Here is a 13471-nt window from a genome sequence, read left to right as displayed (position 1 = left end):
GGGCCCAAGTAAAGTCCTCCCGGACAAACCCTTAGCCAAAATATCGCCGGAATAGGGTGATGTTCTGACCTCCATGACCTAAGATGCCTTGCCCTGGAAAATCCACTCTCCATCTCCAAAGAGAGGAAAAGGGAGTGGGTGTGAGGAAGCCGAGGCCCTATAGCCTCAAGACAGGTTGTCTGAGTTCTCAGAGGTGGGAAGATGGTCCCAAGCCTGGCTCTTGACCCCTGAGATGGCAGCCAGTCCTCATGGCTTGAATAGTGACAAGCTCCTGCCTAGGTCCTCAAAATCCTTCACTAAAGGCTCTTAAGGCCCAGAAGCTTCCAAGGCCCTGGGGAACACAGGTTGATGGTGTTGCTCTAGACTTAGGGATAGAATGGGAGGGGAATCTATTCGTCCACTTTAGTTATCCCTTTCTTCTAGAAAGGATTGTACCAGACTAATTGCAAGCTCCTTAGCACCAAGCCTAGTCATTCACTCTTTAGTGTGAATTAGAATGTTAACAACAGGGAACCAGGATACTGAGCTTCGATGGGGATGGGAGAGGGCAGAGATAACAGACTGGTTGGTGTGGCAGGGAACAGTGGGGTTAGGGTAGGAGACTGGGGCATGCCGAAAAAGAAGGTTTGAGTGATAGTCATGGGAAGCCAAAGGGGCTGGTGTAGCTCTCTGTGATTACTGGCTCCCAGAGGGGCGAGCTCCGACTGATCTTTAAGCAAGCCATTGCCCTGCTTCAGCCTTCCTTTCCGTTGCCCGCAGTCCCCACCTCTAGGAGATCTAAGTGGATCTCATAGCACAGAAGGGGATCATGGTCAGAGGGGCATCACCCCTCAAATCATAAAGACACGGGCCATGAGTAGCCTATGGGATCTTGCAAGACTCCTGAGGATGGAGGGGGGTCTAACACGACCTAGTGTTTGGGGAGGGACCTCAGTATGAGGCACAGCAGAAGCCTCTAGTGAGGGTTCACTGGTGGTTAGAGGGGCAAAAGAATGCCATGATTTTGCTACGTGCTTCTCGGGTATACAGACAGAAAGTAGCCCCAGACAGGGTCCTGCCCCACTGACTTCATATGTTTTTTTGATATCTGAACTGCAGGTCATCCCAGCCAGGAAATGGAGACCTAATTGGGAGGGTGGGAGACTGGGACAAGAACGTGGACAGGGACAGGGACAGGGACAGGGACAGGGTCTGACAACATGACCAACCAGCCTGGAGTAACAAAATGTACTCCTCCCCTATGTTCTCTACAAAGCCTTCCTGCTAAACCCCAGGCCCTGGTCCTTGTTTTGTTCCGTTGTGTTGGACTAGAAGTTGGATCCAGGGCACACGCATGTTGGGCTAGAAGTTTAGCAGTGACCTATAATCCCATGCCCAGACTCCTTGCTGAAAAGTAGAGCCCTGACTATCTTTCTTGCTCTCACACAGCCCCCCCCCCCGAACTTGGATATGGGTACCCTGTCTGGAATCAGTGGAAATTGTGTATCCTGCCCCTGCCATAACTACCCCCTGTCCCCAGATGCTCAAGTCCCAGGTCCCTGGAAGATAGGAGACTTCTCACTAGATCAGTGTACCTTCTGGGCCCAGATCTCATCTAATCTGCTTGAGGAATTGTGACTCAGAGCCTGCCCCTCCACTACAGACCACTCCCCCCAAACACCAAACAGGAGCCTAGCACTAGAGAAGAGCAAGAATGAGACTCTCTGGGATCCAGCACGGAGCTGGTGATCAGAGGTTCATCCCTATTGGGAGCCCTGACCTCCAGAGGGGGAGCCTACAAGACAAAGAGGCCTGGGGCTGTTGGCCCTGAGTTTGAGTTGCTTTGTATCTTTATTCCTAACATTTTCTACCACTGGGTAGGACTGTGGCCACACAGAGTCTGGGGCAGTGGTTAGTGGATTCAGGACTATTCCTGGGCTGGGTCTTTGGAGTCTGGGAGGTAGCCATGGAAGCAGGAGCTGGGATGCTGGAGACTATAAGATTGAGTCTTGGCACCACTATAATCCAGTGGTGGTGACTGGGTCAATCCCCCCCTCTGCATACACACACACACACACACACACACACACACACACACACACACACACAAGAATACAACTAAAACTAGCCTCTTCATTTGGGGTTGCAGTGGTTCAAATGTCAACCAGATACCCAAGTCCAACTCCTGATACACAGAGGGCCACCTTGGATTGCTATGCTGGCCTGTGGTGTAGTTCACAGAAGCCTGGGGTGTCTCCACTCCCTGTACCTAACACTATTGCCCCCAAAACATTGACCTTCTCCTCTTGTTTCTCCATCTGCCTGTGGTGGACTCTTCTGGTTGGGTTTAACCCTCCTGGGAGTCATCAGAACATTGATCTTTGTGCTTTCTCTGGAAGAGCTTCTTCAGGGAACAAATTCACAGAGGCTAGGAGCAGCTCCTAGATACCTTTTTGAGTGTTCAGGGGATACTACACAGCCATAGGAAAGTGCAGCATCCAGCATTCACACCATTATACCCCATCTGGAGCCCTTACAGACATTGCTAATCAATCACAGCACAGTGGGCTCAGTTTGTCAACATAACACACTGGACAGCCATATCCAACGGATCAGTAGGAAATCAGCTTACTGTCCAGGACTATGATGTGGTTGCCTGGTAACCTCCTAGAGCCTTGACCTTTGACCCTTGGCAGAGTACTGCTGCCTATGGCTCAGGCCCGTTGGTCAAAGGCTGGGTGAGGGTGTGGGAACCGATGCTGAGGATGTGAATGGGAGCTGAGGCCTTGGTGCTCTTGTGCATGCTGACCACATCCATACTGCTGGGCTTGAATTCTTCTCCACGCTGGTAGAAGAGGCCTCGGACAGTGGCCTGGAAGCCACTGGTGATGAAACAGTAGACAATGGGGTCCATGCAGCTGTTGAGGCTGCTGAGGGTAACAGCCACGTGGTAAGCCACGAGGCTGGTATGCTTAGGTACGTTGGGCCACAGTGCCACAGCCACCTGGCGGGCATGGAAGGGTGTGAAACAGACCAGGAAGATGACCAGCACCGTGAGCAGCAGCTGAATGGCCCTCACGCGCCGCTGACGGCCCTGGCGTAGCAGACCCGGCCTCGAGAGTGCACACATTATCCGGCCTGTGAACACGCTAATGACCAGCAGAGGCAGCAGGAACTCCAGAACGGTCAGAGCAAAGACACGGCAGCATGATCGCCCACCCGACTTCACACCCAGCACAGACAGGGTCACGACTCCTGCTGCCAGCCACACAAAGATGCACACGGCCTTGGCGCAGGCCGGCTGGCGCCAGCGGCGGGAACCCTCAGGTTGCACAATGGCCAGGTAGCGGTCCACGCAGATGCAGGTGAGAAAGAGGATGGAACAGTGCATGTTGAGGAAGTAGCCCAGGACATGAGGGAAGGCACAGTGCAGACAGCCTCGGGCACCGTAGAAGACAGCAAAGCGTGTGGGCAGGGACAGGCCCACTAGCAGGTCGGTCACCACCAGGTTGATGGTATAGGTGACTGAAGGAGTCTTGGCCCGAGTGCGGCAGCAGAAGACATACAGCGCCAGTCCGTTGAGCACCAGCCCAGCAAGGAAGATGGTACCGTGCACGACCATTAGTGCTTGCCACAGGCTGGGGAAGGTGGCTTGCAGTTCCTCATCCAGCCGGGCAAAGTGATGGAACAGGGGCATCTCCGGCACACTTCCATTGGTCCATGCTGTTGCAGTAGTGTTGGGGAGTGCAGCATCCCAGGGTCTCATAGACAACGCAGAGGTCATGTCAGTGGTCAGTGCTCCCCGAGCCTGCAAGCAAGCAAACGAATCATTGCAGGTATCTGGCATCTCCCAACACACAGTTTTGTTTGGTTCAGCTTCCTTCATTCCACCCAGACACTGTACTGAGCTTACAGAGCAAGATGCGGAGGTTCCAGAGATCAACCAACCTTGCTGGACAGACCAAAATTTGCATGGAGGAACTGTCCTCAGACTCCAGAGAAAAGCCAACACACAGGGCTGCTATGAGAGTTCAGGGCTAGCTCATACATGCCCTGGCTGCACCTCCTCCAGAAGTCCCTTAACTGCTGTGCGTTCTTTTCTACTCTGTGCCACTGGAATCCCATGGCCTCTGGAAGCATTGCAGGCATAGCTGCTGGATGATGAACCAGTTCTGCTGGGACAAAGACGAGCTAGCCCACGTAGGGACTAGAAACTGCCTGCTACACCCCTTGCCCCACACCCATTGTTAAGGTCCCGGCCTCTGGGCACTGGTCTAGCTTTACCTTCTCTCGGCCCAGCTCCAGATCACCACTCTGGACCTTCCCTGGAGAGTGGATGCTCAACTGGCTGTATGGGTGCTGAGAGTTGGAGCCAGGAGCCAGGTCCTAACAGAAGCTGCCTAGCTAGCTCCCTGGCCTCCGGTGTGAGTCAAATAAACACTGGACGCCGTGCAGGGTGGCGTGGGGCAAGCAGGGGGGCTGGGCTGGAGCCACCCGCTGTTTATGTTCCTGTCATAGTGTTTAACTCTGTTCTGATTTATCCCTTTATTTAAAGAGGAAGGGTTAACAGGATCCCACCCCCACCCCGGCTGGCTGACCCTCCAAATATGGACATTTTTGGGGGATTTTTCAGGAGAAAGGAGACTCTGGGACGAGGCAGAGAGAAGAACTGCACATAAAGCATTGCTGGGTGCCCACTGCCCCACCCCCCCTGCAGGGCAGAAGAAGACTGTCCCCACCCATAGGCTGGTTCCCTATATCACTCTTGTTGGTTGGCTGCTGTAAACTGCCCAAGCACTATCCGTTCGTTCTCAGGGCCAGGCCACATGTCCTCAGGCAGCAGGTTCCCTCTGACCACTGCAACCCACAACAAGCCACTAAGTCTTTCCTCCCAGGAGCTGGGGGATGAGAGTCCAATGCCTATCCTAGTAGAGTAGATTCAGCTTTGACTTTGAAGGGAAGGGTCTGGCAGGACTGGTGGGGGGTGCACCTCTATCTTTAGAGGCTCAGAGAGATCACTGCCTGCTGAGGTCATTCAGCATGCCTTTCTGTCCCAGAGTCCTGTACCCGGACTACCTGTACATCTACCATCTTGAGGCTTCTAGGAGGAGCTCTGTGCTGCCCAGGACACAAGCCCCTCTAGGCAGAAGTGTTTGCTGAGTAAACTGTGTGGCCTTCCTGTGGCCCTATGATTCCAAGGCACCAGGCAGAGAGCAGGACAAGTATTCAATAGTTGAGAGGGAGTATGGAGTAAGACCTGGCATCTTGGGGCTGTAGGCTATACCTTAGGATCAAGGACACAGGTTTCCAGGAAGGAGAGACATACCACTTGTTGGGTTCTTACTTTACAGCTAAGAAAATGTTGGAAGAAAAGACGGCAGAGCCAGCAAGGACAGACTACTCTCTATGGATTCTCCCTAAGCCCTGGCCTTGGGTGAGTGTCACAATCAGCGCCTTGTAATAAACATTACAGCTCTCCCTCTGGGAGTCAGTCCCAGAGTGAAGCCAACCCTTTGGGTCCTCCTTCCCCAGAAACTCCCCAGGGCCATCTGTGATCACTAGAAATGTTATTGAGGTGTTGGGGACACAATAGCCCAGTGGTGGGGCTCTGGGAATCCTGAGCCTTGAGAGAGCCGGAAGCCATGTTCAGAATACCCCAGAGTCCAGTCAGGTGAGGAAGGAGGGAGGCACACATATTGATGCTCCGCTCCAAGAGTCTGAGCCCCGACTTTGAACAAAGCTGTGTTCTGAACTGCGTATCACAGTAAATCCTAAAACTTGTTCACTGAGCCATGATCTCAGTAAACCAATGAGCCTTGGTTCCTGTCACACTCTGAGGTGGGAGCTTGCTCACCTCATATACTGAGCCCTGATTCTTGTCAGACAATGAGCCCTGATCTCAGTAACACAAGAAGCCTCCATTCGTGTAACATTCTGAGCCCAACCTTAGCCAAACATTGAGGGCTCTACTGGGTGTGGTGGTGCACACCCTTATTCCAGTACTCAGGAGGTAAAGGCAGGCATATGTCTGTGAGATGGAGGCCAGCCTGGTCTACATAGTGAGTCCCAGGCTAGCTAGAGCTGAAGAGACCCTGTGTGTGTGTGTGTGTGTGTGTGTGTGTGTGTGTGTGTGTATGTGTGTGTGTTGTTGTTGTTTCACTGGAAGAGCCCGGATCCTGATTACACACTGAGACTTGATCCCAGAGATAGAATGAGCCCTGATCCCAATGTATAATCCTGTGTAAACGGAGAGTGTCTGAAGCTCTGGGTGTATAAACCTGAGGGTATGACTGCTCCAAGGTATGGTTGAGGAGAAGGGACTTTTATTGTAGATATGAGGGAGAGCAAAGTGAGAGGTGTCTGGAAGAATCCAGAGCAAAGAGAGAAAGTAGCAACTGAACATGGGTAGCAGGCTGGACCAGGGCATGAAAGGAGATGGGGGTGGGGGTGGAGGGGCGAGAGGAGAGATGAAGATAAAGAGAGCATGGGCAGAGAAGACTGAGAGAGGGGGACCAAGAGATGAAGACAAAAGAGAAGATATAGTCCAAATTGTAGAGTTATTAGTAAACGGGAAGCCAGGGAGGACATGGAGTAGGGTGCAGGGAAGCCCCTGAGCTGGAGAAGTTTAGAAGAGGGGTGGAGTGAGAAGAGCCGGCCTGGACTCTAACAGGTACTTGTGATTCTGAGAGAACCCGAAGGCCAGCATGCACCTTGGTATGCCAATAGGCACCACAGATAGCCATTTAGCCCCGAGTTTGTTTGTTTGTTTGTTTGTTTGTTTGTTTCTTCCTTCCTTCCTTCCTTCCTTTCTTTCTTTTTTTTTTTTTTTTCGAGACAGGGTTTCTCTGTATAGTCCTGGCTGTCCTGGAACTCACTCACTTTGTAGACCAGGCTGGCCTTGAACTCAGAAATCCACCTGCCTCTGCCTCCCAAGGACTGGAATTAAAGGCGTGCTCCACCACACCCGGCGCCCCAAATTTCTTTTGGATCTGATATACACAGATCTCCAAGCCCATAGACACAATAAGACCAATCTCTATCACACCCTGACCTGGATAATCTTGAGTCCTGATCCTGCATGTGTGATTTCTTCTTCCTAGACATATGTCTCTGTTGTACTCAGATACATAGACAAAACCCTGATCACTTGAACCCTGGTCCAGAACAGTTGCCTACTGGTCCCTGATCCCCGATTATAGTTTCATAGTGATCCGGCTTCCCTCTAAGACTTGTTCCTACTCATGAAACTCTGTTTTTTTTCACATCTGAGGTTTCATGCCAGGCGTGCGATCCTTCTTTTCTTCCTTCCTTCCTTCCTTCCTTCCTTCCTTCCTTCCTTCCTTCCTTCCTTCCTTCCTTCCTTCCTTCCTTCCCCTTCTGTTGGGTCTGCCACCTCTGTACCCATTTATGACTTGCACCCCTGATACTTCCTCAAGTGCTCCCCTAGTTCCAACCTCCCCTCACACTGAAGTCCTCAGTGCATCTGTAAGTGATCAATCCCAGACTTCCCAGTGGAGAGGGTATGTATACTGGGGAAGCCTGGAAGGAGAGGCACACATCTGGCCCTTGAAGAGGGAAGCTGCAAGCAAGCAGGTCACAGAGACTTGTCTGACAGCCACACCTCCCTCCAGGAAGGAGAAGGTTTCTATTGGGACCACTATGCCTATTTTTTTTTCTCTTTGAGACAGGGTTTCTCTGTGTAGCCCTGGCTGTCCTGGAACTCACTTTGTAGACCAGGCTGGCCTCAAACTCAGAAATCCGCCTGCCTCTGCCTCCTGAGTGCTGGGATTAAAATTTCTTTTTAAAGATTGATTTATTCCTATACATAAGTACACTGTAAATGTCTTCAGACACACTAGAACTTGGTGTCAAGATCTCATTATGTGAGACACCATGTGCTTGCTGGGATTTGAACTCAGGACCTTTGGAAGAGCAGTCAGTGCTCTTACCTTCTGAACCATCTCACCAGCCCAACTATGCCTCTTTACCACCCTCCCTGCCTCCACTGCTTTGGGGCAGAAAAGTCTGCTTTGGGCCTCTGCAAACAGTGAGCATGCATGGTAGAGGCTTGCTTGGCCCTGCTAACTATTTTTTTCTTTTTTTTTCTTCTTCTTCTTCTTTTTTTTTTTCCTGAGACTGGGTTTCTCTGTGTAGCCTTGGCTCTCCTGGAATTCACTTTGTAGACCAAGCTGGCCTCAAACTCAGAAATCCACCTGCCTCTGCCTCCCAAGTGCTGAAATTAAAGGTGTGCACCACCACCACCCGGCTTTTTTTTAAAGATTTATTTATTTATAATAATAATAATAATAATAAATAATAAATTAAAAAATAATAAATTAAAAAAAAACGCCCAGCTTTTTTTTAAAGATTTATTTATTTATTATTATATGCAAGTACACTGTAGCTGTCTTCAGACACCCCAGAAGAGGGCATTAGATCTCATTATGGATGGTTGTGAGCCATCACGTGGTTGCTGGGATTTGAACTCGGGACCTGTGGAAGAGCAGTCAATGCTCTTAACCGCTGAGCCATCTCTCCAGCCCCCCTGCTAACTTCTTTTCTTCCCTCCAGGAGATCAGAGCCAGAACCTGTGTGTTATAGGCCATTTGAGGCTTTGCTGAGGGCAGGCTGTAGTGGGCTAGGTCCCCCCAGATCACACACAAACAGCCTTCAGGGGGAGGGGTTGTGCAGTCCCTCTCCCCTGGGGCCTGAGACTGGGTCTTGACCAGGGTTGGAGTGACCCTCTGTTGCCAAGGCTTTTGCCTGCTAGAAAGAAACTCTCCCTCTTGCAGGTATGATCCCTGCCCAGCTTCTGGGTGTCCCTTCAACTTGGCCTTCTGCTCCTCACTCAATGATTTTGCTACTCCTATGATGCTGTATATTGTACCTTCCCACCAGTCAGAGCACTTTAGGGATGGTGGGCTATCAGAGCCCAGCACAGAATAGCCGTCCTGCCAAAGTGGGCAGAAAAAGGTGGGTTTCTTGCCCTAACACTCACTGTCTAACCACTGCTCACCTTCCCAGAGCCCTCAGGGATCCACTAAGGGTGGAGCTGGGGGCCCTGTTACTGGTTTTTACCTCCAGCTATGCCCTCCTTATCCAGTAGTTGAGTGAAGCTGAAACTCTTCCAGGAAGCCCTTTGACGTCACCCAGACTGCTGGGTTTGTCCCTACCCCAGCACATCATCACACTCCATGGAATTGTCTGCTTTGAGCTTGCTCTGCCTCCACCCGGACCCCGGGGATTCACTCCACCTTGTAGAGTCAAGACTTTGGGGACCTACATAAATGAAGAGAGTGCTGCAGAGAGGCCTGGGGGTGTTGTGTGGCTCAGTGGGAAATGCCCACATCGCCCACAAAGAGAGCTCTAAGTTACAGTGAGCAAGCTGAAGGATCTCGAGTGGGCCATGTCAGCCAGCCCAGGATTTCTCAAGAGATTTCAGGAAGCTCTCAGGGACAGATCTAACTTCTTAAGTCACCCTCCCTTTTAAGTCAAGTTGATATACCATGCTCTGAACTCTGATGGGAGTGGCAACTTCTGTCGCTCACAGCTCTGAGAGCAGACCTGTGGCATGCTCTAGTGTAGGATTCCTTATTGGTCACCAGGGGCCACGGCTACGTCTCTCCTTAACCTTTGAGTGGGGAGTGGCTTGTGTTGGCTTTTCCTTAGGCTCTGCCCAAACCCATCCTGACGTCAGCATGTGGCTTCTTGGCTGTCTAGTGGCCCCACTGTCTCTTCTGCAGATTGGCTGCCCAGCCTGGCTCCACATGGGACCAGGAAGCTAAAGGGTGGCTCCGGATCCTGCTCCACCTGACTTCCTGCGCCAGGCTTGGGAGGGGCAGGCACTAGGGATGTCTGGGCGGGAGTATGAGAATTTCACAGCTCCAAGGCGGCGGGGCGGCAGCTTTTACAGGAGAGGCAAGCCATCTGCCCAGGGTCATGACCCAATAGGGGATCCAATATGCATTGGGCGGGACCAAGAGCCATGTAGGGAGCAGGGGGGCTAGTTGCAGCAACTGGGAGGTTCTTGGGGACTCTGAAGTCACAGGTGTATGTACGAGTCTGCCGGGGCTTAGAGTGTAACCATAATAAAGATCTACCTGGTTCTTCTAAGGCCAAGAGAGCCATGGCTAGGGAAGCACCTGCTTGCTTATTTTTATTACTAATCATGGTTTTTGAGATAGTCACATTCTGGTCCAGGCTGAACTGGAACCTACTATGTAAACATAGGCTATCTTTGAACTTATAGCAACCCTCCCGTCTTAGCTACCCAAGGGCTGATTACGTGTGTGAACTATTGTGTTGGACTCGGTAGCTTCCTCTTTAGGTCCAGGAGCAACTGTGTTCCATTGGCTTGAACTGCCCTGTGTTTTCCCTTCGTCTAGTCTGGCATAAAGATCCAACTTTCTCCGAGTCACCTGGCAGCTCTCTGAAGCACAGTTAGGACCTTAAAGACCCCACAACCCAGCTTTCCTGGGAGCAGACCACGCACTGTTGTGTACAGGACCTGGGCTGTATCTTGCTGACTTCCCCCAAAGTCACCATATGAGAAACTTTACCTGAGACCTTGGGAATGGGACTAACAGGAATGGCACGTTTCTGGAGGATCACACTTGGTCACACTTGGGGGTTCTAATGTCCTCAGGTCTCCCTGATATGTTGGTTCCTTGCTCACCTCTAGCCTAGACAACTATAGTTTCCCTGGTCCTTGACACTCTGTTTGCCAATTCAACCTTTTGAAGGGCTGCTGGGATGTGCAGAGTTGGGGGGTGGGGGTGGGGGTGGGGGAGATGCTTAGTTCTTCCGAGTGCCTGGTGCATATGCTCTCTGCATCCGCTGTTCTCCATCTGAGGCATGCTGTTCTTTGTGCCTGGGTTACCTGGGAGAGTCTGCACACTCTGTTCCCTGTCATAAGTGCTTAGTACTCACAGTCCATATCCCACACAATACTCCCTGAACCCCCTCAAGTTCCCGGTACCTTGGATACCTTCCCTGAGGGAAAAACTATAATCCCATGATTCTTTGGTCCCTATGAGAATACCTCCAAAGATCTCACTAACTCCTCTCCCTCCCAAGGGAACCCCAAGTAGGTTCTGCTGGCCCCATTTTGGTTATGAGGTGAATGGGGGCCTAGAGAGGATCACTCTGATGCTTTATGTCATACAATAGGGGCACAGGAGTACTAGGTTTGACCTCTGTGCTGTCTAATTCCCAGGTAGAAGCTCTGTGGAAGCTGAATGCACATCAGGCCAGGCCTGTTACCTGCCCTATGGTGATTCTCCTCCACTGTGCAGAGGAGGACTAACAGAGGAGGACTAACAGAGGAGGACTAACTCAGCCACCTATAGTCCCCCCCCCCCTGCAGAATGCACATAGAGCAGGGGGTTCTGCAGGCATTAGATCTGACTCCAACCTCAGCACTGGGGTCTTAAGGGATTTAGGCTGAGTTGGTCACTCCTCATACAGCTCACATCTAAGAGAGTAGTGGAGGGGAAGGCTGGACAGACAAATTCAAAGCCCCAGGGTAGTCATTGTGTGGTCCAATATGCAGTGGAGAGCCGGGGCAACCTAGGTACACTGTGGCCTTGGTTTTGACTAGACCTATGGAAGGAATCTTACTCAGACATCTTTGGACCTGCTTCACCTCCTTCGAGGGCGTGGCTGGAACACTCACCTTCCCTAGTTCGTGTTCCGTTCTGTGTGGCAGTGTCTTGTTCATTTGCCTCCCTGTTTTTATTTGTGTGGTATCTGGCTGGCCTGGAGCTAGTGAGGGTGCAATCTCCGAATTTGGGAGGTAGAAACAGGGGGATTACTGTGAGTTTGAGGTCTGAATAACACAGTGAGCCTGGGCTACAGGAGATCCTGTCTCAAGAACTATAATCAACCAACCAAACCAACCAACCAATCAACCAACCAACCAACCAACCAACCAACCAACCAACTAACCAACCAAACAAACAAACCAAGGAACACAAAACAACCCCTACCCCCAAACCCACTGGAAATGTGTCTGATGTCTGATGCACGCACTCTCTAAAGCCAGCCCTTGAAAGCTGACTCAGGAAGATCACTGCAACCTAAGCTATGAAGCTAATAGAGTTTCAGGGCAGCCTGGGATGTAGATTGAGGCTTTATTGCAAAACAAGCAACAAACAGGAAAGACCCCATAGCCAACCCCATCTCACACTATCTTGTACAGGCTTGAAGAAATCCCCTGAAGGCTCCCAGGAGGAAGCATAGCTCCCTTCGTTCCCACCATGCTTGCGGAAAGACCTACTCAGCAGACACCCAGCCGGGCAGCCCCCTGGCAGCCTGTTGCTCTGGGGCAGCACACAGAGGCAGGCAAAGGCAGGTAACCTCTGCGGGCTATGCTTTCCCTCCACCAGCCTCTGTCTCGGTCCTGCCTGAGGCTACCCAGCTGCTCCACGGCCTGCCCCGCCAGCCACTCTGGCCACCAGCCAGTTCCCAGCCAGCCAGCCCCCTCGGGACCCTGCTCTACAGTCTTCTCACAGGGCAGCTACACCAGGGAAGCTCAGTCCGGAAGCATCAGCTTGGGGGTCCTGTTGCGGGCTGAGCATAGAATCCAGCGATGGGCCTCAGTTTCCCCACTCCCAAAGAGGTAGAGGAAGGACCTGGACTAGGGCAGAGACCTTGAGCCAGGGATGGGCAGATGTGGTCCCTTGTAGAGAAAGTAGATGCTTCTCCAAGCCTTGTCCCCTCCTGGTGCTAGTGGTTAGGGACCCAGAGCTCATCAAATGCTGCTTGCCCGGTGGGAGGGACCATCCCAGTGCCTTCCTCGACGGGAGAGAAACTGAACACTTGGCTTTGGACTCAGCAGCGGATGCGCAAGTGTGTGATCGGTTTCATGAATGAAATCCAGAGTGGGCAAGGTGGGTGAGGGTCACTGGGAGAATAGAGAGCAACCCCACGGGGCAGGGAGGGTGCCATTTCTGCCCCTCCACCCTCCAAACTCTTTCCATCTCTGCGACTGTCTCTGTGGCAGAGGGCTGTGAACTGGGCTTGCTTCCTGGCCCTGTTTCTCACCCCTTTTCTTCTTCCTAAGTCACCCAACTGGGCAATACGGATAGCCCGCTCTGTGCACAGGGATGCAGGAGGCAGCAGTGCCCGGGGAACTCACCGGCTCTTGCCGCACCTTCCTCTGGGATGAGCCTGTCCCCTGAAGCTCTAGGTCTGTGGACCCACAGACAGTGCCTTCCCAGGGCCTGACGTCAGGCCAGCCAGCTGCTTTTGGACACAGGCAGAGGGGTGGGAGGGGTGGGGGCGGAGCGGTCTCCCTCCCCACCCCTGCTGGCCTGGCTGCCTGGAGGAAGGGGGGCGGGGTTGGGGTGGAGGGAGGCTGGGGCGGGAGAGGGGTGGTGGTGGGTTCGGAGATACCACACCTTCCCTAGACAGAGGGGTGAGCCACAGCTGTTCGGACCAGGAAGAGTGGAGGGGGGCAGGGTTGGCTTCTGGCCCAAGGCTATGGGTTGTC

At 52.3% G+C, this 13471-nt stretch overlaps 1 protein-coding gene across 1 annotated transcript; it reads right to left on the bottom strand.

Annotated features, from left to right (window-relative positions):
* Nucleotides 1-2543: 2543 nt before the first annotated feature.
* Gpr20 (G protein-coupled receptor 20) lies at nt 2544-13169 on the bottom strand. The gene is made up of 2 exons (XM_021184331.2): nt 13118-13169; nt 2544-3787 (listed from the first exon to the last, which is right to left on the bottom strand). Exon 2 carries the CDS (start codon nt 3761-3763, stop codon nt 2687-2689), a length of 1077 nt encoding a protein of 358 aa, XP_021039990.1. The 5' UTR covers nt 3764-3787; nt 13118-13169; the 3' UTR covers nt 2544-2686.
* Between the last annotated feature and the right edge of the window lie 302 nt (nt 13170-13471).

This window comes from Mus caroli, unplaced genomic scaffold (genome assembly GCF_978045245.1).
Source record: "Mus caroli unplaced genomic scaffold, Mus_caroli_1 scaffold_16, whole genome shotgun sequence".
Classification (NCBI taxonomy): Eukaryota; Metazoa; Chordata; class Mammalia; order Rodentia; family Muridae; genus Mus; species Mus caroli.
Note: the sequence above shows the minus strand (reverse complement) of the source record. Positions and strands in the feature narration are given on the sequence as shown.